General features: G+C 44.7%; 1 protein-coding gene across 1 annotated transcript; it reads left to right on the forward strand.

The window, feature by feature from the left end:
* Positions 1-16,214: 16,214 nt before the first annotated feature.
* Positions 16,215-24,112, forward strand: LOC109680863 (nuclear RNA export factor 2-like). Its single transcript, XM_020155522.2, has 20 exons — positions 16,215-16,249; positions 16,472-16,625; positions 16,926-17,009; positions 17,122-17,226; positions 17,348-17,428; positions 17,558-17,627; positions 17,790-17,878; positions 17,999-18,106; positions 18,283-18,392; positions 19,920-19,956; positions 20,358-20,426; positions 20,513-20,568; positions 20,704-20,811; positions 20,936-20,994; positions 21,107-21,222; positions 21,318-21,360; positions 21,936-22,008; positions 22,522-22,704; positions 23,879-23,939; positions 24,068-24,112. Exons 1-20 carry the CDS (start codon positions 16,215-16,217, stop codon positions 24,110-24,112), a joined length of 1,686 nt encoding a protein of 561 aa, XP_020011111.2.
* Positions 24,113-24,302: the final 190 nt, after the last annotated feature.

Below are 24,302 nucleotides of genomic sequence, written 5' to 3' on the forward strand. Positions count from 1 at the left end.
GACCTGATTTTTGAAAAACCTATTTTCTTAAGAATATGCACGTCGTATTTTAAAATATAAACAAGCCTTGACAAATGTGGAGAATATTTCAACATCGGTTGAGTGCTTATCTTGTGGCAGGATACAGTTCAATGTCTCTTTCAATTTCTCCAGAGTTCAAATTCTCCCAAAATTAATGAACCAATAAAGCAATGGGCAAGTGAACTAAACAGAACTTTCTCAAAAGAAGAAATTCAAATGGTCAAAAAACACATGAAAAAATGCTCACCATCTCTAGCAATAAAGGAAATGCAAATTAAAACCACACTAAGATTCCACCTCACCCCTGTTAGAATAGCCATGATTAGCAACACCACTAACAACAGGTGTTGGCGAGGATTCGGGGAAAAAGGAACCCTCTTACACTGCTGGTGGGAATGTCAACTAGTACAACCACTCTGGAAAAAAATTTGGAGGCTACTTAAAAAGCTAAACATTGATCTGCCATTTGATCCAGCAATACCACTCTTGGGGATATACCCAAAAGACTGACACAGGTTACTCCAGAGGCACCTGCACACCCATGTTTATTGTGGCACTGTTCGCAATAGCCAAGTTATGGAAACAGCCAAGATGCCCCCCTACTGACGAATGGATTAAGAAAATGTGGTATTTATACACAATGGAATTTTATGCAGCCATGAAGAAGAACGAAATGTTATCATTCGCTGGTAAATGGATGGAATTGGAGAACATCATTCTGAGTGAGGTTAGCCTGGCCCGAAAGACCAAAAATCATATGTTCTCCCTCATATGCGGACATTGGATCAAGGGCAAACACAACAAGGGGATTGGACTTTGATCACATGATAAAGCGAGAGCACACAAGGGAGGTTTGAGGTTTGCTTGTTTTGGGTTTTGCTTGCTCTTGTTTTTCTAGGTGTTTGAGATGGAGCATTAGGTCATTGATTTGAGATCTTTCTGTCCTTTTAATGTATGCACTCATGGCTATAAACTTTCCTCTTAGGACTGACTTTGCTGTGTCCCATAGGTTCCGGTAGGTCATGTTTTCATTTTCATTAACTTCCAGGAACCTTTTAATTTCCTCTTTTATTTCTTCGATGACCCACTGATCTTTGAGCAATGTGTTGTTCAGCTTCCAATTGTTTGCATGTGTTTTACTGTTGTTTTTGTTGTTGGTTTCTAGTTTTAATGCATTGTGATCAGATAGAATGCATGGGATTATTTCTATTTTCTTCTTTTTGCTGAGGCTTGCTTTGTGCCCTAAGATATGATCAATTTTGGAGAAAGTTCCATAGGCTGCTGAGAAGAATGTATATTGTGTGGAAGTTGGGTGAAATATTCTGTAGACATCAGCTAGGCCCATTTGATCTATGGTGTGATTTAGTTCTAGAGTTTCTTTATTGAGTTTTTGTTTGGATGACCTATCTGTTGGTGATAGGGGGGTATTAAAGTCTCCCACAGCCACTGTGTTGGAGTCCATATAGGCTTTTAGGTCCTTCAGAGTATGTTTGATGAAATTGGGTGCACTGACGTTGGGTGCATATAGGTTGATAACTATTATTTCCTATTGGTGTATTTCCCCTTTTATTAGTATGGAATGTCCTTCTTTATCTCGTTTGATCAAGGTAAGCTTCAAGTCTACTTTGTCTGAGATAAGTATTGCTACTCCTGCCTGATTTCATGGGGCATTGGCTTAGTAAATCTTCTTCCAGCCTTTCACCCTAAGCCAGTGCTTGTTTCTGTCAATGTGATGGGTCTCCTGTAAACAACAGATTGTTGGATCTTCCCTTTTAATCCAGTTTGCCAGAAAGTGGCTTTTGATGGGGGAGTTAAGTCCATTAACACTTAGTGTTAATAGTGCTGGGTATGTGGTGATTCCTGTCATGTAATTGTCTTTGTTGTTTAAGGGTTTGATTGTGTGCAGCTGAATTAATGTTACTCTCTGATTCCTTGTCTTTTCTTCTCCTGTGGTTTGGTGTTGCCTGTCCTCTCATGGTTTTGTTTGCTTTCATTTTCTGTGTGCAGAATTCCTTGAAGAATCTTTTGTAGTGGTGGTTTTGTGGTCATATATTGTTTTAGTTTCTGCTTATTGTGGAAGACTTTTATTGTTCCATCTATTTTGAGTGATAGTTTTGCTGGGTAGAGTATCCTAGGGTTGAAGTTGTTTTCATTTAGTGCCTGGAATACCTCACTCCATGTCCTTTTTGCTTTTAAGATTTCCATTGAGAAATCTGCTGTGATTTTGATGGGTTTACCTATGTATGTTATTTGTTTTTTCTCTATTACAGCCTTCAATATTCTTTCTCTATTCTCTGTGCTTGTTGTTTTAATGATAATATGCTGTGGGGTAGTTCTATTTCGGTCAAGCCTGTTTGGTGTCCTGGAGGCTTCCTGTACCTGAATGGGCATAGTTTTCTCTAGGTTTGGGAAATGTTCTGTTATTATTTTGTTGAATATATTACAAATCCCTTTTGCCTACGCCTCTTCTCCTTCTTCAATGCCCATGATTCTCAGGTTTGGTCTTTTGATGGAGTCGGTGAATTCTTGCATATTCCTGTTGCAGGTCTTGAGTTGTTTGACTAATAGCTCTTCAGTTTTTCCTTTAATTTCCATTTTATCTTCAAGTTCTGAGATTCTGTCTTCCACTTGTTCTAGTCTGCTGAAGTGGCCTTCCATTGTGTGTTGTATGTCTGTTTCATTCTTTTTTCTGAGGTTTTCCATATCACAGGTCATCTCCTCTTTAATGTTGTCTATTTTTGTCTTTAATTCATTTATCTCTCTATTTATAGTGTCCTCTGTTTCACTTTACTGTTTATTTAGGGCTCCTATGAGTTCCTTTATTTATTTCTGTGTCTTTTGGTAGTCTTTATTTTTGGTGTCTTGAAATTTCTTGAGTGCCTCTTGTACTTGGATAACCATGTTTATTAATATCTCCATGAAATTCTCAGTGATTACTTGCAGGATTTCTTCTTTGAGGCTGTTCTTGTGGGCATCGTTGGATTCATTGGTGTCATTTATCTCTGTTTTACTGGAGTCTGGAACTGGGTATCCATTTTCTCCATTTCCCTCTGAATCCTGTATTAAATTATCTTGGGGGGCGGGAAATGGTTTCCATCCCTTTTTCGTCTTCCCATTGCTCCACTTGGTACTGTGCAACTATGTTCTTGATAGGCTAGTTGATGTTTTCAGCCACCTGTCTTCTTTCCCTTGGTTTAATTGTGTTTTGTGGCTGTATTGGGTTTGTAGCTAAGTGTGTGTGTGTTATTTCTGTCCCTGGTCTGGGTGTAATTTATTATTTGCTAATTCACAATAATAAAACTAACAAAAAACAATGCAAATAAATCAATGTGGAGAGATGAACAAGCAAACACAAACACACAAGAAACAGAACAAACAAACAAACAAAAATTCCAGGTTCAGGAACAACAGAATTTCAGTCTTATTTTAAGTTCTGGTGTTACTCCTCCAGCATCCAATCTTGGTGTTGTTATTTAAGCAGAAGCTCTGTCATAGTCTTGCCAGGTAGTGTTTTTTTTTTCTTCTGTCTTTCAGAGGCAGCTGCTTGGTCAGCTCCTCCCTCAGTTGGATGTGGTAATTTAAGTTTGTATGTTATCCTCAGGTTCTGGAATCAGCTCTGTAGCCCACCAGCTGTCCTGCTTTGGAGTTGGGTTTTCACTGTGTTGGTTTACTGGGGGCTTGTTTCTTTGCCTCTCCCCCCTTCTCTGGGGCAAGGTAAGTGATTCGTCAGCCGGCCCCCTGCTGTCAGCGTGTTGTGATGGTTTGCTAATTATTTTTTAATTTTGCCGTGTTGTTTGACTTTGGATGTTGCTCACTGGCTCAGGAGATGAGCTTTGTGGACCGCTACCTGCCCTTTCAGGCAGCACCTTATCACCTGCCCGGTGTCAGCCCTTCTGCCTTTCTAGCCGTTTGTTTACTGAAAGTTCACGTGGAGATCAGCTCCTTGTTCCTCCCTCCTTCTCCAGTGGGCTTTCAGCAACTCCGCCCCTCTGCTGTGTGTTAGTTTTCAGTTCATTGTTTATTGTTCAGTTTTTTTTTTCTTTTTTTTTTTTTTGCGGAAGGGGTGTGGGGTTTAAGCCCAGGAGGCTATGCTGGTTTATCCTAGGGGTGGCTGGGGGAATACTGCACGATGCTTGGTGCTCACCTGTTGGTCTGCCGAATGTCTCCCAAGCAGGTTTGGAGCCAGCATCTGGCGGTGCGGCAGCCCTCCTGTTTTCTAGTGTAATGTAGTGTGGAGAATCTTTCCATGGGCTAGGAGTTCAGGGTGTCAAAGTTTTGATTCTCCTTGCTGCTTTATTTCCACCAAGTTTGGCTCCAGCATCTCTGCAAGGTTTTGTAGACACGGAGCTCACGCTGTCTTCTTCTGCACCCTAGTCGTCATCTTGGATCTAGTCAATTCACTCTTGCGTTGATATATTTTTGTGTGAGAATAGTGGGCCTACATGTTGAATGAAGATTTATATTTTATAGACAGCCAACATAGATTTTATAGGACATCAAACACTGAGAACAAAGACAGTTGTCATCATCTGTAGTCATCAACAGGATTCTTTGAAGAAGATCCTTAGCTTTCAATATGAAACATCCTTAAAACCTCTATGCTTTTAGAAGAAAGTCAGTATTATACAGTGACCCAAATGTAGAGAATTACTTTTTTTCATTGGACACCACATTTATTCATGTTTTAAATACAACATTTCATTATGACAATACTAAATACACAGGAGAAATGACAATTAAGGTGCTTGTTGGCAAATGCTTGTAATCCCAGGTACTCCAGAGGAAGAGACAGAAGGATTGCAAGTTCAAGTCTGGCCTGAGCAAAGTTAACAAGACCTTATGCCAGAAACAAAAATACAAACAAAATGGCTATGGGCATAGTTCAAGTGGTAGAGAAGGTGATCAGCATGTACATGGTCCTGGGTCCAACCCACAACAATATAAAAAAATTATAATGAGAAATCACCCCACGAGAAATGTAGATTTGCAGATTTGTTAACTAACACCTACATATAAAAGGAAAATTTTAATATAGATATTTTGGTGTAGTGTAATTGTTTTGCTTATATTCTGCATTATTCTGCATCTACACTGTCATCTTAGCTTAATTGTGTTCACTGGCTCATTATGCACTAACCTCTTGATGGAGTTAGCCAACTGAGTTATGTGGACAGTGAGCCATTGTATCACTGCCTGTATAATTTAAGGTGTTCAAAATGCAAGTTCTTTAAAAACCAGTTATGCTGGATTTTTATAGGCTCTAATTACTGCTAATAGTATATGAATGATAATTTGATACCAAGAAGGAAAGTGTAAACTAGTGATAGAGTAAAAAATCAAAACAGTGTGGGTGCCTATATAAAAAGTGATCTGAAAACATTCTCTAGAGCAGTATTATGACTATACTTTCAATTGAAAATTAGAGTTTTCTGAAGTGGATAGCAAGAAGAACCTGGGAAAATTTACATTCCCTTCTTAAAATAATTAAAAAATTCTTTAACCGCAAATACTTGTTTTTTAATTGTCTTCATGAGCAGGGAGTTTTCACACTGTGCATGTGAGTCATATCATCATGAACAACATGACTCTTGGATAAATATCCTATGTGTAATCCCTACTTTTTCACTCCTCTCCATCATTTTCCTGAAGGACGTCTTCATTGTGGATATAATTTTGCATTTCCGTGTTTTGAGAGTTGCTAAAGGTGAGGCTGTTACATAGAACTATTGAACATTACATTGTTTTGAGGGGAATCTATATTTATTGAACACTTTGACAGGAATCACTATCTGCAATTGTTTCTCCCCTTTACCATCCCTTGACACTGAAGTTATCATACTACTAGATAAGATAGTGAATTTCATAAAGAAACAGAGAAAATATATTTTGGATACAACTTCCATAATAATAGACCCTGAAATGATGATTCCCTCCACATGTTATTGGTAGGTGGGCCACTTTTGCTTTGGGGAAGTAAGTTTACATGGGGCATGTAGTTTGCATGCACATATTGTGTTTGAACCAAACAGGTTTTGAGTATTCAGTTTCAGAGCATTGCAGCTGTTCTGTTACTACCCTTTCTCCCTTTTTCTGCATAATGTGTAACCATTCCTCCTAAAGACATTAGCACTGATCTCCAAAACATCCACCCAAAACCAAAAAGACAAATGAAGGAGTTGTTCCCATTAAATCCTGGGAAGTCATATTCAAGAGTCATGGTTTATCAACCTGCCTAGCCTGAGTAAATGCAGCATCTGACAAATTCAGTGCCTAAATGGGACCACAGGCTCACCAATCTTTGTCCATAGACGTACCCGCTCCTCTGTGTATTAGAGAATACTGATAGACACCCCTCCTCCATGAATGTGACTTTAAAAATAAATCCTCAGAAGCCACTGCAGATTATCTCAGAAGAAGAATGAAAAGAGTGGGATTATGGCATAGAAACAGTAGGAATGGGATCAAGCCATAGATTATGAATAGGAGAGGCAAGGGTTCCTTGTTGGAATTCCAACTCCTAAACAGAAGGCAGCCCACGTAGATCAACAACTTGATCAGGCTGCTCCCTTAACAAAGTGAGCAGCAGGCTTTCACTGAATTCTTGGGGCTAAGCTAATCCTGTAGCTTCTCTTTACTCATGGTCATGGTTTCAAAATGTTCTACTTGTGTTCAAACATCCCGGCCTGGTATTTGGTAGGCTAAGGGGTGCTCAATTTTGCTCAGATATTGTTGAGTTACTTCTAAAGCTGGAACCATTCTCCTGTGTAAAGGCCCTGGCCTTTTCTTTGAGCCTTAAAGTTATTTGGGTGGAACTGCAGAGAGAACTTCCACAATCTTAAGTCTTCAGTACCTGGGTCTGGCTTCCTATTTTTGTGAATCACTAACACTGAACTAATATGAATTTCCTTTGTGGAAACTGGTGGGTGATCATAATAGAGTCTGACCTGAGAGAGACTGCTGACTCACCATCTCTGGTGCCTGTATCCTGGTAGGCAATCAGTGTGACACCTCTTGCTTTACAAGTTCCTCATCTTCCAAATTCTATAATATTGCCTTTCATACAGTGAACACTCCTAAATGAATTAACTTTTTGAAGAGTATGCAACAAAATGATCACTGTATATGTTTTCCTTGTCAAATTAACAACTAAAATCCATCTGATTTGGTATAACTTCCTTTGGACCTTTACGAAATTGAGTCAACCAAGCAAATCTTTCCTAACTGGTTAGGCTCTCAGAAACTGTTTCTAAAGTTACGATTTTAGGCGAAACCCATTTCATTTCTATATACTAGTTTGTTATGAATGAAATGCCAGGTATTATTTAAAGCACATAAAATATGTCAAAGAGGGGTGGCAGAACCCAGTGCAAGTTTGTGTGATGCGAAGGTCACTTGAAGGGACCAACACCACTGAGATTCCCAGTAATGTGGTCTGTCTCAGATCTCCAGGTCTCATGAAACATGCAGAGTTTGAGAAGCCTACTGTCAAGTAAGTGATTCAGGCCTCCCAGGCATGCAAACATTATGGGTTCTGAAGTCTGTGGGTCACAAGGAAGTATCCACCACGTAGAAATTAAAATGATGTGGTAGGCCCAGACCTGGTCCTATCCGTCTGGTCCTATCAGGAGCATGGGTTCCTTATCCCTGAGCTCATATTACTTGTCTAGTTATGTGGCAGGTAGCATGATGTGGTAGGCCCAGCTCTTGCAGTCACTAGAGCACAGTGAACTCTCCAAGCCCACCAAGGCTCCTCATAGGGCTATTACCATCACACAGCAAGTGGAAGCCTCAGGACTCAAAGTCATATAGGTGATCGACTCTTAGGGTCATGTGGACGCTATGCTATATTGCCCTTCACCATTCTTCCCTCCCCAAGCCTCCAGAACCAGGCACACCTCTTTTGGCAGGAGAAGATTACGACCAGCTGAGCTCTGCAGATTCATTCTTCACAGGCAGGGGGCGCTAACTATAAGAGAGACAAAGCCCTTGCAGTCAAGTGAGCACCTCAGCTGCCCAATGGCTGTTGTTCTTGTGGTCACGTGCCGCACTCTGATCACGCGATGCTCAGCCCTCCAGTTGACGTGAAGACTGAGTACGCCTGGGGTCATGCGAGCTTGCGTGGTACACGTCATCACGTGACCCCTAAGGTAAAGTACCAGGATCTGCGCTTTCTGTGTGGAGGGCCGGTTCTTAATCTTCTCAGTCAGACCTACAGACTCCAACTGTCAGACTGAAGTCAGAGTGTGGCAGAGACCCTAACTTTTCCAGGCTTTCGGACACTTTTCTGGTAGGAGGGGCATGAGCCTAACAGGCACTGGAAGTTTCCTCAGAGAATCTGGCGGGCTTTATGTGTAACCAAGCAGCCGCCAAATAGCAGAGGGCGTGCGGAGCTGGGGGGGGGGTGGGTGAGGTGAGCAGGAAGACTTTCTGAATGTGGCCAAAAATTTGTACACCTGTCCCAGAACTCCTCTGTGTGTGTGTCTGTGTGTCTCCCGACTTGCTCCTGGACTCACAGGAGGTCTTGTTGGTAGCAAGTGAGGTGGAGAAGAGCAAAGAGCCCAGCCTGTGGTTGGGGGTCAGGAGCCCCTGTGGTTATGTGGTGTGGAGGATGGATGGGGGTCATGGGCTCCTCAGTTATCTTTCAAGGGCAGGGCTCTGGAAGCCAGATGGGACCACCCTACCCTCACTTGCCCCCTAGGTAAAGCCCTACCTTTTCCTGTCACCCTGCCAGATTCATTGTCTATGCAGTGGTATGCCATCCTCTGCCCCTTCTCTGCCCATGTGGGTTTGCTGGTTTCATAATTAAAACACAATTTACTTAGATTCACAAGAACTGTGACACAATAAAACACACATGGCAAGATTGTACATTTCTGGAGGGGGGCAAGAATATGCAGAGATGGTGTGTCCTTCTCAACTGGGGAGAGAAGTATGATCCTGGAAGGACAGACAGCAGAGATTTTGGACAACAGTGTGCTCTACCACGTGTGTTGAGTTAAGATACACCTATGGAGACAACCTTGAAGTAGTCTGTGCTTCCTTATTCCTCTGATTTTAGACCTGCTGTACCTTCAGAATTGAGTAAAGGGAAGTGGAGCTATTCTCACCCCAACTCCCCTCATTTCTTTCCTTTTAAATCTGTTTGTATTAGCATATATTAGTTGTAGAAAGGTGTTTCATTGTGTTATTTACCATATGCATATAGTCTACTTTAATCAAACTCACCTCATCTATGTTATTCTTTCTTAATCTTCTTCCCTCCTCCTGTTAAACAATTTTGGTAGGTTTCATTATGCTATTTTTATAAATAAATAATGTACTTCTATAATATTCACACACACACACACACACCTTTAACACTTTCCTTTTCTCCACTCCACTCCTGCCGGTGGCCATGGGGCTTATAAGGACACCAGAGACTTCTTAGATGGCAGTTCCTACAGAAGATTACAAATGCCATCTTACAAACCCCAGCACCATCACCAAAAAAAAAAAAAGTTCTGGCCTTTTTTAATATGTAAATATAGTTTTTGTTCTGTGCTCTGCTTTCCCACCAAATATCTCAAACATGTGCCGAAACAGGAAGGAGGGAATTGCAGAGGAGAGAGGGCAAAATTTTAAGACTTTGGTATTTTAATGAAAATGTCAAAGTAATCAGGGTTTGGTGGATCACTCCTGTAGTCCCAGCACTAGGGATACTGAGGCCTGAGGAGTTGTTGGCCAGCCCGAGCTATATAACGAGACCCCATGTCAAAAGCACACAGAATAAGTAAATATTTAATGTAGCCATGATATGAAGATTCAGAATTTATTACACTTCATACAAAGTTCATCAGTTTTACAAAGTGCATTTGGGTGTGAGTGAAATCTTTTTATGATTAAGATCTCTAAGAATATCCCAGTCACACACTGTTTGTTTGTATTTCTTCCCTGATTCGCTGAGCATTGCTCCTTACAATCATTCCTTGCTGAAAGTTCCCCCCTTTTCTTCATGTGGACAATTAGTGAACAGATTTAAGAAAAATATCAGGTAAATGCATAGGTGACAATTTTGGTACCTCATGAAAGTGGTATTAGATGAGTAAAGTCAAACAAATAGCAAGATCGGGCTCACATTTATGGGATTTTAAATACTGCTTGACAGATGGTTAAAGAGTATTGTCACTTGTGGTACTTTATGCTATAGATAGCTTAAATTATTTACTTTATTTTTTCTCTCATTTCTGCATTTCCAAACTTGTTCTGCAAAACACTAGGACTAGCAGACAGCTACAAGAAAATGTCCTCTACTCTAAAGAATTGTGGGATGCACAGAAATGCAGGTAAACAACTTTCCATTCTGTAGGATAGTTTTTTAGATACTGTGGTGTTATGCAACATGAATCTCTGAGGGGGCGAGGGAGTCTCCTTGACTGTGGGGATGGAACATTTTTCCCCAGAGGCTGTGTGGTACTCATGTTCCTAGAAAATATTTGGAGATACCCTGTTCAAAATACATCTGGTACCACTTTAAAAATGTTGTGCTGTTGTTTACCAAGGTCAATGTGACGCACGTGCATAATAATTGCAGTCTGTCCTTCTCATCAAGTAATCACTCATTACCCTTTAATTCATTTTATCTTATCACATGAGTCGGTCGATCTCCTGCTTGAACCTTTTCACTTTTTTCTTCAGAGATACCACCAATTTTTAAGCATGCTTGTGGTATCATTGTGGCAAAAAATAACTGAACAAGTGTAAATCATTTAGAGGTGTTATGAGTTGCCGCAAATGGGGTGTCCCACTCTTGAAGGCATTATGCAACCCATGTATCAGGATGAGCAGATGCAGTACCTCTCATTTGGTCCACTGTTTTCAATGCTGTTTTTATTGCTATTTAATAACTACAGCTTCCGTAATTTGTGCCCCTATATATGGCACGCACTGTGATAACTTTGTCCTGTATGTGTTCTCATTTCGCCCTCAGAAGAATCTCAAGTGGGTGTTACTTTTAACTAACAGATGAGATGTGAGCCTGAAAGAAGGGAGCTGGGTAATGCCATGGTTGTAGGCAACCCGCAAACCTCACTGTCTTATTTCTCCTACAGCATGTCCATGGTAGGTGCATGTCCTTCACAGGATGGTGGATGTTGAGGCCTGAGGGATTCTAATTGAAATGACTTAGGGACCCTAACTAAAGGATCGTTCACCATGTAGAAATCAGTCAGTCACTGCCAGAGGGTAGGTGAGCCCTACAGGGTCTCAAGGTAGCAGCCAGATATTCTGGCCCAGAAATGACACATGCTACTCAACAACAATTTGGCCAACGCCAGTCACTGACATGTCCCCATTAAAATGGAGGCAGACAGGAAGGGCAGTTCTACGAAGATAGTGCCTGGAAGGGGAGAATGGGAACACGTGGCAAACAGCATCAAATGACTTCCTCATAGAGGAATGGAAACCCAGAGATATTAAGGACTTGCCTAAAGCCACATAGGCCCTCAGTGACAGAGCCCGGATTTGTATTCAGGCAGGTGTGAGGTCAAAGTCAGGGTCCTTTCTACTCCTTACTACATCAATATGCTAGTCTCTTAAAGGAAGTTCACATGTATTTATAATAAACGTTCCTTATTTCACTGGTGGAATTTTTCCTCCTTAATCATCTGACATGCCATAAACCTGATGGCATTGGTCAAAAATGCCAACACCGAAAAACCACAGGTGTTTTCTAAAGTGAATGTCTGGACATTTGAGTATCCTTTGTGTACAAGGATAAAAATTTAAAAAACAACCAGTGGTGGACAAAAAGGCTGCCCAATGCTCACTTACTTCAGAAAAAAACCCTATAAACTCATGTTTTTAGATCTTCTCATGGAAAAATATCAAAAGTGAGAGCGGATATTAAATTAAAATGGTAACAGATGAGATGAACATGAACAGTGCTTGAAAGGAAAATGTGCAGTGAGATCCAATTTTGTGTGGCGCTGCACTTACCAACAAGATTTGTAATGCAGCATCTGCAGCTTAGTCATAAAAGCATATAATACAGAATGTTAATACACATCCCTGCATGCACACGCACACATACACTCGCTCACAAACCACTTTACTTCCTCTGAGACAAGGGTGGTCCTTGGTGTCTGTCAGTGACCGCAGACATTCCAGTGGGTTCAGTTCAGTCTTCCTATACACAACATATTTCCAGAAAGCTATGTCTTCTGGATTAAGGAAAAGCCCCTCCTCATTTCTGTCACCACTGTTTGAAAAAGCCACCTCCTCTGGCATCATCTAAGCTGCAGGTTTAGCATTAGCCCACAGGGACATACTCAGCTCTGTCTGTAAGGACACGTACTAATGAAAAATGTCAATTTTACAAAATAAAATGTCAGTTTGTGCTGGTTTTCCAGAACCAGATTGTAAAACAGTTCTGTAGCCCAAAGTTGTCTGGGTTAAATAAATCCATGTAGGTAGAAATGCTTGAGATGGATCTATTCTCAAAAGTGCTTTTGATGGGAGCTGGTAGCATGGCTCAGATGGTAGAGTGCTTGCCTTGCAGGCATGGGGCTCTGAGTTTGGACACCAGTATTGGCAAAAACTAACTAAATAATACAAACAAAATGAATTTAGTTTAAAAAGTGGCTCTGTTGTTGATCCCAAATCTGGACGACACACATTCATTTAACAAATACTAATGAGGCTGTTAGCATATGCCAGTCCCTGCCAACGTGATTCCTTATCTGCACACCTTAGGACTCAAACAGATTTCTCCCTTCCGGTTCAAGGTGGCAATCTCTGCCTCACCCAAACACCTGGCTCCCACCCCAACAGGAGTGACTTGCATACTCTCTCACCCTGGCCCTGCTACTAGAAATCTGCCCATGAGACCTTAAATTTCAGCATTAAGGGAGAAACAGTGCAATCTCTGGAAGTGCACTCAGTGGATGGAGGCAGGCCTATAGGTGATGATGCATTATAGTTCTGCCATTTGCTCGGCTAAGAGATCCTGGGAGAAATACCTAATGTCTGTGAACTCCATATTCCTGATCATCGAGGGACTGGGGATATAGTTCTCCTGGGACTAGAATCCTAGAGAGTCTGCCCAACGCAGAGCAAATGCTGGTTGCCACTGGGCAAGTATTGATTCCCTTCTTACAGCATTCTCTCCCCTTCATAGCAGGGGTACTGTTGCCATGTACTCGGCAGCATGGCATGATGCAGGCAGAATTCCAAAATGGCACAGCAAGTAGCATAGGAACACACATGGTGTCATAAAGGAGACTGAGTTATTTCTTTGTGGAGCCTGAGAGTGAGAGGCACTAGCTGCTTTGTGATATTCCTGCTATCTCTTGCCTTTGATTCTGGCAGCATAACTGCGAGACGGATTTGCTGAGAGATGCAGGTGTTAAGTAAGTGGATGGGTGCCCACGTGTGTTTTGTCTTCCAAGTCTCAATCCAGCAGGTCCACCTGTGGCTTTTTATCATATGTCCACTGTCCTGTGTGATTCCCAGTAGAGGGCCTTGCCTGAGACTGTAGCTGTTGGCTAGGTCACTTTCACACCTTCCCCTCAGTGGTGTTATTTGTGAAGTAACGTTCATTCTCCACAATGAGTCTGACTCTTTCTGTAGTCTGTATACGGGCCATGTCCCCTGTCACCTACACCTAAGTATTTAATGTTTTCCTTTCGTTTGTGAACTTTGATGAAAATGACCTGGTTTCCTGGCATTGCCCAAGTGTCACCAATAAGTTTCTCTTTTTTTGTTGTTGTTTTTGTTTACCATTATGGACTCATGGTTCTTCAACACATTCATCAACTTCAAGTCCCTGCTGTTGGATTTTGAGCAGAGGAATGGCAAGATTTGACTTGTGCTTTAAAAAACACCACTCTTCCTGCTGTGTTGTAAATAGAGGCTGAGGGAGCAAGTGTAAAAGCAGAGATGCCCATTAGAAGGCAATATAATCCAGGAGATAGGTGTGGGGTAACTTGACCTGGGTGGTAATGGAAGAGGTGAGAAGTAGCCAGACACTGGGTGCATTTTGAATGGGGAGCCAAGAGAATTTCCTGACCCATTGCAGGTGGAGTGTGAGAGAATGAGAGTACTCCTGGCCACGTCCCAGTTTTTGAGGCTGAGCAAGTAGGATGCCTGGGTCAAATGCTTATACTCCCATTTATTTTCTCTTCCAGTGTGTACTCCTGACCAGGGAGTGTCTCAATGTTGTCCCGGGACTCTCCCGACAGTGGGTAACCAGGTGAAAGCAGTAACCCCTTAAGGAGTCATCTGAGGCATGGGCATTTATGGGTACCTTGTGAAGTGTGTAAGAGTGAGCCAGTTTTAATCCATATATGTGTCCATATGTTGAATGATTAATGCACAAAATGTGTAACCCGCAATCTTGGAGAACCTTAATTGTTAGATCCCAAGAAGAAGCTGTTTCCTGGCAGTCTACTTGCCTTTACCCCCAACGCCCCCACAAGTCCCTAATATTACCCTTTCTTGGTGACCAGTTTCAGTTGACCGTGATGAAAAGAAAACACCTTTAATGAGACTACCTAAGGTAGAGAGAATTGAGACTATCATATTTCTGTAGATGCAAAAACAACAAATGAAAAACTCCATTGCAGGTCTTGCCTCCTGGAGAATTAGATATGTCAGTTGAGACGGTGTTGGGGGAGGGAGGTGGGAGGATGGTGTCAAAATGCAAAAACCAATTCCTAGGAGTTGCTGGGTGAGATATAACCACTTTATAAACATTGCTGAGGCTACCTTATCCAATAAAGTAGATGTCAGAGCAAAGAAAATTAACGAGAGACAAAGAGAGGTGTTACATAATGATAAAAGGATCAGTCCACCAGGAAGATAGAGGGATCCTAAGTGAACTTTGAGATGCTCCAAAGAATCTCAAAGTGCATGAGGCAAAGTGCGTGGAGCTAAAGGGAGAAACAGCTAATATCACGGATGGAGATGTGGCCCAGTGGTGTAGTGCTGGCTCATCAGGTGCAAGGTTTGGGGTTCAATCTACAACACAGAGAGAGAGAGAGAGAGAGAGAGTAGGTGTGGGAGTGGGAAAGGGAGGGGGTAGAGAGAGAGAGGAGAGAAGAGAGAGGGGAGAGAGAGAAGAAGGAGGAGGAGGAGGAAGACGGGGGGCGGGGAGGGAGGAAGGGAATGAACATTACACAGTGAGAGTTGATGCCTTCAACAACCCACTCTGTAGAATTACTGGAGAGAAAATCAGGAAGAATATAAAAGATAATATGGAATAAATAGAATACTCCGCCCAGCAACCACAGTGTAAGTGAAATCACGGAGTGTATTTTTTCTGATCATAACAGAATACAAAAAAAAAAAAAAAAGAAAAGAAAAAAGAAAAAAATCACATACAGATGATAGGAAATCTCCAAATGTGAAGAAATTGTAATTGATGATTATCATTCCAGTTTGTGGTTCAGACCCTTGTTACAGAAGAGCTGAGTTTGGGAAGTTTCCTCTGGATAGTCCATGCTCAGTATTGTTGAGGGCACGGGTGGAGAAAAGGGACCAGTTTAGGAGACTATTGCATCAGTCCCGCCTGTCATTAAAGCTTCTACCACCAGGTAAAAGGATGCACAGTTTGCTGATTGCCCACAGAATCAGTTCTGTGCTGATTGAATTTGGAAGGCGTGAAAGAGGTTGGCCTCCCATCTATTGGTATAGTTGTTCGATTAGAGAAGTCTGAGAGAAAGCCAGATTCTGACAACATCCTGGTGTGTGGCTGGTGTCTAGTGTAACCCATAGGCATAAACACCCATGTTCTTTGTAAATCCTGTTCCACTTTTTAATAGGTTCAACATGGTTGCTTCCTCTTTGGAAGATATCTCCCCTGATTCTGCCACCCGTGAGATCAGGCTCTCATGTTTGGACAGGCAGAGGAGTTTGCTTTCTGGGATTTGTGTGATTGGTCCCTTGGGGGCAGGTTGGCATTTTGCCTGCCCTACCATGGTGTTAGCCAGTGATGTGGTCCATGGTAAGTGGACCGTGGGTGTGTCTTTAAACTTGTGTTGTTGTTGTTGTTCCCAATTTCAGAACACAGTGGTGACAGCAGTGTTCTTCAAGGAAGAAAGAGAAGTGGGAGATCTTTCCAGGGTAGTTTTGGCAGGAGGAATGGCCACTACGAGGAGAAGCATAACGGGTACATCCTCCCGCCTTCAAAACTGCAGGAGGATGATGGAAACGTGGAGATGAGGGTTGTCCATGAGGACCCCAAAGTCAGATAGTAAGTGACCAGGCAGCCTGGTTTGGATGTAGCAGCCCTTAGGACTGTGCTACTCTTTCACTCTCTCTGGTCATCATCTTCTTTCACTTGGAAAAGAGACGAATGGTAGATGTGGAACACTGGTTGAGCAGTCCTAATTGTAGCCCTGGTATCAGTGAGGGAAGGGTGCTTAGAAGACTATGTTAGCGTTTATGGACACCCCCCCTTCTCTCCCTTCCACAGCAGTCCTTATGCCACCCAATGCAACAAGCAGAGAAGGAAATGGCGTAATGAAGGCAAAATCCATGTTGCTGTGTGGAGGGATACAAACCGTAGAGAGAGAGAGATGGAGCAGGACACTCAAGATGGAGCCATGCAGAGCTGGTTCAAGGTCACAGTGAGTGTCTTGGCAAAGTCTGCAGTAGGTAGAATGTTCTGAAACCTAAGACAAGGACTATCACATTCAGCACTGTAAGCTGGTTACTTGGAGAAGAACTTCTGAATGAAGGGAAAGAAGTTTAGGAAATCCGTATTTGGCACACAAAAAGGAACCATGTCAGTGGTCCCGTTAGAAGTTCTTTAAAGCCAGCTAGAAGGTCGGGAAAGAACACTTGGTTGGGGCTGTTCTCCATCCTAATTCCATGCTCTCTCTTTTCTTTGTTTCTCTTCTCTCCTATCCCTTCTTTTTCCTCCTTAGATCCCCTTTGGGAGAAAGTATGACAAGACATGGCTAATGAATTCAATCCAGAGACATTGCATTGTGCCCTTCACCCCCATCGACGTAAGAGGGGATGGTGAAGCAGGATGAGTGGGCACAGGGGAGGGGGAGAGGCCAGGCTCAGCAGGGGCCATTGGCCTCTAACACCGTCGTTTCTGCCTTCCACTGTCTGTAGTTCCACTATGACAAAAATCGGGCCCGGTTCTTTGTCCAGGATGCTAGGGCTGCCTCTGCATTGAAGGATGTCAGCTACCGGATTTGTAATGAACAGGGCCGAAAGGTGTGTGCTGGAGGCATTCATTCTCTGTACCTAGTCATGGGGTGGGAGGACAGGCCAGTGGCTGGTTGCCATCTTTGGGATTAGAGTTCCTGCTACTTAACCTGACCTCTGCTTCCTGCAGATACTTCTCACTGTCATTCCTTCTTCTATACCTTACTCTGTGCAGAATAAGTTCACAGCAGAACAAATGGAGCAGCTAAAGGTAATGGAAACTGAAATCACGTTGTGTGCCCATGTCCCAGACCCATCTCTCCTTCCCCCACTCCCTGAGGTTTCTGTCACCATGACCCCCTGCAGCTCAGAGCCATTCTCTCCATCTCTGTCTGTGCAGCTGACCATGAAAAAACGATATGATGTCTCCCAGCAATCCCTGGACCTCCAGAAGCTCCGCTTTGACCCAGGTATGGCTGACCATGGTAATTTTGGGGCATGTCAGGGCATAGGGGGTCTGCCTGGGAGAAAGACCAGTTACAGACAGCAACTTGGTGGAGGGGTCATTGCTGGCACTGGTCCAGCAAGATCCCTCTCAGCCTTCTGATTTCCCCTCTCTTGGATTCCCGAAGACTTGAAGGGCCAAAAAATTGACATGGTCCTGAATCGAAGATACTGCATGTTTGCCACTCTGCAGATCATTCAAAGGAATTTCCCTGAGGTGAGGCCTTAGTCCCAGTGCTGGTGCTTGAATATCGGGATGGAAGGGATGGGGTGCAGGGCGGCTTTGTCTCTGAGGCTCTCGGTAGCACCCATTGCTCTAACTCTTCCTGCCCAAAAGCTGTCATCCTTGAACTTGTGCAACAACAAACTGTATGGGCTGGATGGCCTGTCCGATGTGGTAGAGAAGGCTCCCCAAGTCAAGATCCTGAACCTCTCCAAAAACCAGGTGAGAAGGGGGAACCACCTGAAATTTGGGTTGAGGGCAGGTGATGGTGCACACCGGGGTGATGGCACGAGGCAGACAAAGGTACCTGAGGGTGAGGGTGGGGACGTTGAGTGCAGGCCCCAGGTGTCTCTCTTTCCCCGGGACTCCTTTACTGGTTCCCTCCCGGTCTTTCTTAGCTGAAGTCGGCCTTGGAATTGAACAAGCTGAAAGGGATGAAGCTGGAAGAGCTGTGGTTAGAAGGGAACCCCTTTTGCAGGATCTTCCTGGACCAATCTGTCTATGTAAGGTAGATAATGCCTAGTAATAATGCCCGTCCACTCTCCTGATCCTGAGGCCCCCGGGAGCCTGAGATGCCCCTGATGGACCCCCTCTAAGGGAGGAGGCAGCCATGGTCCTCTGGGAGGACCACAGGCCCCGCCCTCTTACCGTTTTGGGTCCTCAGCCATGCTCACAGGTATCCTTTCCTTCTGACCTGCCCCACATTTCACCTGAGGTGGGTTTCCCACCTCTGCGCATGCGGCCTCCTCCAGCATGCCCTCCTGTGCCTCTCACAGATGGGGCTGGCCTTCCTCCCCTGTCCTGAGAAGGGCCTTATTTCCTGTCCCCCAAAATTTCTCCCCCTGTGCCCGCCGTCTCAGGGTGGCATAGAGGCTGTGCTGCCCCATGCTGAGGGCCTCAGCCCTGATTGGCTGTTTTTATGACATCCGTTGCTGTGGGTCATTGCTGGGGGCTCTGCCATCCTTGGGGAGAAACCTGGGTTCCCTGGACCAAAGATTCAGAAGTGGGCCACCACCGGTGAGCAGAGGGCTTCTGGAAACAGGAGCAGAAGGCAGAGGGCAGAGAAGGCTGAGAACAGAAAAGCAGGCCTCTCGGGGACACTGCCCCTCACTCCCTCCACATCACATCGACCTCCCTGGTCCCTCAGAGGAGCCCTGGAGAGCCAGAGAGAAGTATGATTCCTTGGGCAAGGCCCTCACACACACAGGCGCAGGTGCACAGGGAGCTGTACTCAGGGGAGAAATCAGTGACCGTAAGAGAGGCCACAGACTTTCCATCCCATGCTGAGCTGGGGCCTGACCCTTCACTCCTTCTGGTCCCAGGGGATGGCTCTTGCCCCCAGGGAAGCTCCATTTCCCATGCCCAGCTCAGACTCTGCTCACACTGGGGACAAAGGCCTGCATCCAGTGGAGCCCAGCCCAACTGGTGTATGTTATCATTCCTGCCTCAGGACCCAGGACTAGAAAGGGTGGGTGGGAGGTGAAGGAGAGGACTATAGCAAGGGAGTCATACTCTTCTTTGTTCCCCTCTTTCCTCCAGCATCAGGGTGAGTAGAGCCTCTTACTCCTCCCTTTGTGTTTCTTCCTCTTTCTCTTTTGTCTCTAGTTTCCTGTGCCCCCCCCCCAATTTCTCCCTACCCTACATTTTCTCTCTTTCTGTTGCCATCCTCCTGCCTTGCCCTCCCTGGCCTCCTGGGCCTTGCCTAACTCACCTCACTATCCCGGCATCCCAGGAGACATGGAAAGGCCTGGCTTTGGGTACTCAGAGAGGTGGCAGAGCCCTGGGCTCCCACCACCCTATTCCCTGCTCTCTCCAGCCCTTCCATGGAGGGGTTGGGAGGCACAGGGAAGGAAATCCTGGAACCTGGGCCCCCACTGGGGTTTCTTGTGGCCCTGCTGAAGGAGGTCAGGGCAGTGTAGGTGAGGGCTACCGAAGGGGAAGGAGAGGGAAGAGAGCAAGAGGGAGAGCCACTGTGAGAAAGGCTGGGCAACCCTGAAATGTCAATCGTGCCTTTTGGTTTTTGGTGTCTGGACAGTGCCATCCGGGATTGTTTCCCCACGTTGTTACGCCTGGTAAGTACCTACCTTTGTCACAGTCTCCTCCTCCTCACATACGTGACCTCCTCACCTGCCCCCAAGAAGCCCTTTGTTTCTTGCCTAGCTTGCATGTTTGCGTCAGACCGTCATCCATTGTAGATGATGCAGGTTCCTGAAAAAGACACGAATGTTCTTTCTGGCAAACGTCCTTAAGCACTCTCCCACAGAGACTCACAGGCCCGCAAAGGTTGCATATAACAGTAGAGAGTTCCAGGGCTCTGCCATGCAGACCCCTGCTGTAATCTCGCCTGTGGTAGTTCCACGGCCATTTCACACCTGGCCTCTGGGCTTTGCTCTCCCTTGGGCCTCCTCATCTCCTGGGTCACCCAGTGCCAATTCCATGGTCTACACTGCTAACTTCCTCTTCCCTTCCTTAGGATGGCCAGGAGTTATCCCCACCAGTTGCCATTGACATCGATGCTCCTGTGTTAATAAATCCCTACAAGGTGAGACAGAAGGACCAAGAGAGATTTGTGGTGTTCTGCGGAGGCATTATCAGCCCCATAATCTAAATAATGACGTTTTATTCCAGGAAGGGTATGGGGGATCTGAGTCCCTAAAGAATATAGTTCTGCGATTCCTGCAAGAGTAAGTGCCCCTGAGACCAAGAGGAAGGGGAGAGCTGGGGTGGACTAGGCTGCCTTAGCACTGGCCTATTCATAGATTTTTCTGGTCTCATTTGGGGCACAGACCTGTCCTCTTCCACCCATCCCACCCCTGCAGGTATTACTTGACCTATGACTATGGAGATCGACGGAGTCTCCTCAGTGTTTACCACGATGAGGCCTGCTTCTCATTGACCATTCCCTTCAATCCCAGCGATCCAGACCCGTGAGTATCTCAGCTCAGACTCTTGTCTGGAGCAGTGTGCCCCACCCCACCAGCAGGCACAGGTGAGCTCTTGGGATACCCGCACAGTCTGGACCACAGCCTCTTGTTCCCCTTTTTCTCCTAGGAACAGCTTGTGTGACTACTTCAAGCACAGCAGGAATATGAAGAATCTCAAGGATTCCTGTGTGTGATGGAGAAGACTGGGCAGGGAAATGGAGTGTGAAGGGGGCAATCACGGGGGCCCAAGGCCAGGGTGTGTCAGCCCCCTCATCTTTGTTTCTCTTCCCTTCTACAGTCTTGCAGGAGCAGCTGCTGAAGCACAAGAAACTTGATATTGTGGACTCCCTCAGTGTATTGCCCAAAACTCAGCATGACTTCAGTTCCTTTTTCATGGACATGTGGCTCCAGATGGTGAGCACTTGCTTCTTCCCTGGGACAGGCTCAGAAAGCTAGAGTTGGGTAAGAGGTTAAGCAGGATCCTGAGCTCTTGTGTTCTTCCCTTTCAGGAAACGATGCTCTGCTTTTCTGTCAATGGGGTGTTCAAGGAAGGTGAGTCTCTGTAGAATCCCTCTCCAGATCCTCTGGTGCTCCCTCCCCTGATTGGGCATGCTCCCTCCCCCCAAATCTCTCCCAGCTTCCCTGATTCTAGTGCCTTTCCTTCTGATTGTTCCACCTCTGTTCTGCTGCCCGCACTGTGCCCACAAACCATCCCGGTCTGACTTAGGCCCTTGTCTGTCTGCCCCATAGCTCAGGTGTTAGGAACGCAGGCTGTGGGGTTTGATGGCTCTCACCCCGGTTCCATACTCTGTGATCTTGGACCAGTTATTTAACCTCTCCATTTCCCCATTTACAAAGTGAGGCTAATAATACCCAATCTCTTGTACCACTGTGGAATTCGATGAAGTGAGCATTTGAAGTGATTTTCACAGGACCCAACATAATGACGGGGAACCAATCACTGGGGTTGGATTATTTCTATTGTTGCCCTCAAATTACCACCATGCCCTCCTGTGCCCAATTATCTGTGTCTGGCCCCCTGCGGTATAAGACTCTGAGTGGGAAATGCAGCTTGAGCATGTAAAGCATGTGCAACTCTAAGGACGTATTGTTTGTTGTCCTTGAAGTGGAAGGAAAGTCCCAGGGATGTGTTCGTGCCTTCACGCGGACCTTCATTGCTACCCCTGGCAGCAATTCAAGGTAAGTACTGTGCTGTGGGTGGAAACCCCAATCCCAGTCTGGGGCCAGTGGTGTGTGAATGTGGTGATGTTGTCCTCGGGGTATTCTCAGTATTGTGGAAGGTCAGCAGGTATATCCAAGTGGTTAAGAGGAAGGAGCTCTGGAGTTGGAATACCAGTTTTCCTTGACAGCAGCACACTCACTGCCTGTCACCTTGGTCAAATTACTTGACCTCTCTGTGAGTCAGTCTTCTTCTGAAAACGAGGATAAGAGTATCCACGTGTCCTCACGTTGTTGGGTAGGATAAATGCATGTAAAGCATGTGTAGATTAAATCTACAAATCCAGTGAAACTGATAGACAATCTCTCCCAAAGTGGAACTTCCGGGTCCCAGCCAAGGAATCTAGAAGGCAGGTAAAATAGGGATACAAAAGGAACTCAGTTGCTGAGTGGCGGTGGTTAAAAAGGATCCTGTTTTTGGTTGTGGGGAGTTGTCTTCCTGCCCAGTCATTCCAGGGACTGTTTTTCCTACAGTCTATGCATCGTGAATGACCAGCTGTTTGTGAGGAACGCCAACCCTGATGAGATCCGGAGAGTTTGCCCCATCCCGTTGCCCACAATCTGCTCCAGCTCCAAGCCCACCCTCTCTCAAGAGCAGCAGCAAATGGTGCAGGCTTTTTCCGTCCAGTCTGGGATGAAAGTCGAGTGGTCCCAGAAGTGAGTGCTGGTATACGTGTGAGAGGAGGTGGGGCGGGGTGGGGGGCGTGCAGGTGAGACAGCTGGAAGATGAATGACGAAAACTCACAGGAGATTTAGGAAAAATAACTGGGCAGATATTTTGTTTCCCTGAAAAAGGGGCCCATGAAAAAAATGTCATACTGTTATACCGGTGCATGTGCAGAATTTTAAAAATCGTATAATGCTCAAATGACATTACCTTCTGTATGGAGAATCCAAAAGAATCTATCAAACAAACCAAGAGAAACTAATAAACAAGTTCAGCAAGGTTGTAGAATATAAGAGCAATGTACAAAATCATACATGTTTCCACGAACTTGCTATGAACAACCCGAAAATGAATTTAAGAAATCAAGTCCATTTATAATAGCATCAAAAAGAGTAAGACACTTAGGAACAAATGTAGCAAAAGAAGCTCAAATCTCATACTCTGCAAAAAAATGTGATTGAAAACAAAAAGATTGAAGAAGACCTAAGTAAATGGAAAAACATCTCATGTTCATGGATGAACCTTGAAAACATTGTGCCAAGTGAAAGAAGCCAGTCACAAATGATGGCAGGTCTTAGGATTCCCTTTATATGAAATGTCCAGAATAGGCAGGTCCACAGAGACTGAAATCAGAGTGGAGGTTCCAGGGTCTGTGATCACTGGGGAGTGATCTCTGATAGCTATGGGTTTTCTTTTTGAGGTGATAAAAATGTTTTGGAATTAGATAGGTGGGGTGGTTGTACAATCTTGTGTCTATACTAGAAAACCACTGAGTTGTATGCCTTCAGATAGTAAATGTGATGTGTGTCTTATATTTCAACTTAAAATTGATTGGGAAATTTTTATTTCTGAATTTCCTTTTGTTATTTTCTTGAGCATCTTTTTGAAAATCAGTGCATTTTTAAGCTCCTTCACTGTTTTGAACACCTCTGTTCTTCTGCTTTGGATTTGACTATGCATGAATGTCAGTGACAGACGTTTTGGTTTCCACAAGGTCTTTCTTCTTCATTACGATGGTGCTCATCCTGGCCATGTGTCCCAGCAAATGAGTAGCACAGGTTAAGTGGTGATTAGTGCTTAACCTGTGTTAGTAATGGAGATCACCCGATTAGTGCTTCTGTCCTGTGTTAGTAATGGAGATCACCTGTTCTTCTCCCACCACAGGTGCCTTGAGGACAATGAATGGAACTACACCAGAGCAGGTCAGATCTTCACTACGCTCCAGGTGAGGTCTGGGAATCAAGTGGGTGAAAGATGGGTGTCTCTGGGGCTTTGGGAAAATGGAAGCCGGGTGGGCTGGGGATGGAACTCGGGGCAACCGGCTCTTCTCACATCCCAATTCCTTCCCTCCAGACTGAGGGCAAGATCCCAGAGGAGGCCTTCACAAAAATGCCCTAAGAGGAGCCCTTGGATGCCATCTTCCTCTTCATCCACATCATCGTTTCTCTGAAATGAACTTAAGGCCATGCCCATGACTGGGGTTGGAGGCTGGGCTGACCAAGAATCCAAAGTTAACTTGTAGGCCATGTAACATAGCCACCCAAAGGGCCAATTGTTCTGTGTATTTTCCCCCCACTGAAGATGCCTG

The sequence above is a fragment of the Castor canadensis genome, chromosome X, assembly GCF_047511655.1.
Source record: "Castor canadensis chromosome X, mCasCan1.hap1v2, whole genome shotgun sequence".
NCBI classification, from domain to species: domain Eukaryota; kingdom Metazoa; phylum Chordata; class Mammalia; order Rodentia; family Castoridae; genus Castor; species Castor canadensis.

Excerpts from the sequence above, each read along its gene's own strand:
- LOC109680863 (XM_020155522.2), top strand. The coding sequence starts at position 16,215 with ATGAGGGTTGTCCATGAGGACCCCAAAGTCAGATA. Across the intron at positions 16,626-16,925 it reads AGAGCTGGTTCAAGGTCACA|ATCCCCTTTGGGAGAAAGTA; the intron begins GTGAGTGTCTTG and ends TTTCCTCCTTAG. Across the intron at positions 19,957-20,357 it reads TCCCCACGTTGTTACGCCTG|GATGGCCAGGAGTTATCCCC; the intron begins GTAAGTACCTAC and ends TCCCTTCCTTAG.